Raw genomic sequence first — 574 nt, forward strand, 5'->3', positions numbered from 1 at the left:
ATGCCGAAACGTACAACTCCGCCTAAACCGAACCACGACAAGCGCAAGCTCTCCGACCTGCAGCGTCGCGCCATCTACGAAAGGCTGCTAGGGTGCAGCAACAACGGTCGGCTCGTCCATGGGGAGTACACAGCCACCGCCGCCATCTTCACATGCCACTGGAAGACGGTCGCTCGCATCTGGAAGCGAGGACAAGACTCTCTCCGTCATGGCAGCGTCGTTGCCGTCGTTGATGCCAAATTCAAAGGTAAAACCTCTACATTTCAATATTTATGAAGTGTTATATCGATTTCTACAAGGTATAGATTTTAACAATTTCACTATGATAGGGAATTCAGGGCCGAAAGTGCAACGCACCCCGAGCGACATTAGGGCCGCCATCAAGGCAGTACCATTGGTTGCCCGCCAGACATTGCGTTCTGTGGCGGAGCACTCTGGGGTCCCGAAGACCACCCTCGTTCGACACATGGCGGAAGAAGACCAACTGAAGTGCAAGTCAAGCTACTCGAAGCCGTTTCTCACCAAAGACAATGAAAGAAGCCGCGTGAAGCATGCAATATCTTTTCATTTTTAG

At 51.7% G+C, this 574-nt stretch overlaps 1 protein-coding gene across 1 annotated transcript; it reads left to right on the top strand.

The window, feature by feature from the left end:
- On the top strand, positions 1-574 carry H257_19062 (hypothetical protein; the record flags this gene model as incomplete). Its single annotated transcript, XM_009848211.1, has 2 exons — positions 1-247; positions 330-574. The coding sequence occupies 2 exons, from the start codon at positions 1-3 to the stop codon at positions 572-574; spliced, it is 492 nt and encodes a 163-aa protein (XP_009846513.1).

The sequence above is a fragment of the Aphanomyces astaci genome (genome assembly GCF_000520075.1).
Source record: "Aphanomyces astaci strain APO3 unplaced genomic scaffold supercont1.330, whole genome shotgun sequence".
Taxonomy (NCBI): Eukaryota; Oomycota; class Saprolegniomycetes; order Saprolegniales; family Verrucalvaceae; genus Aphanomyces; species Aphanomyces astaci.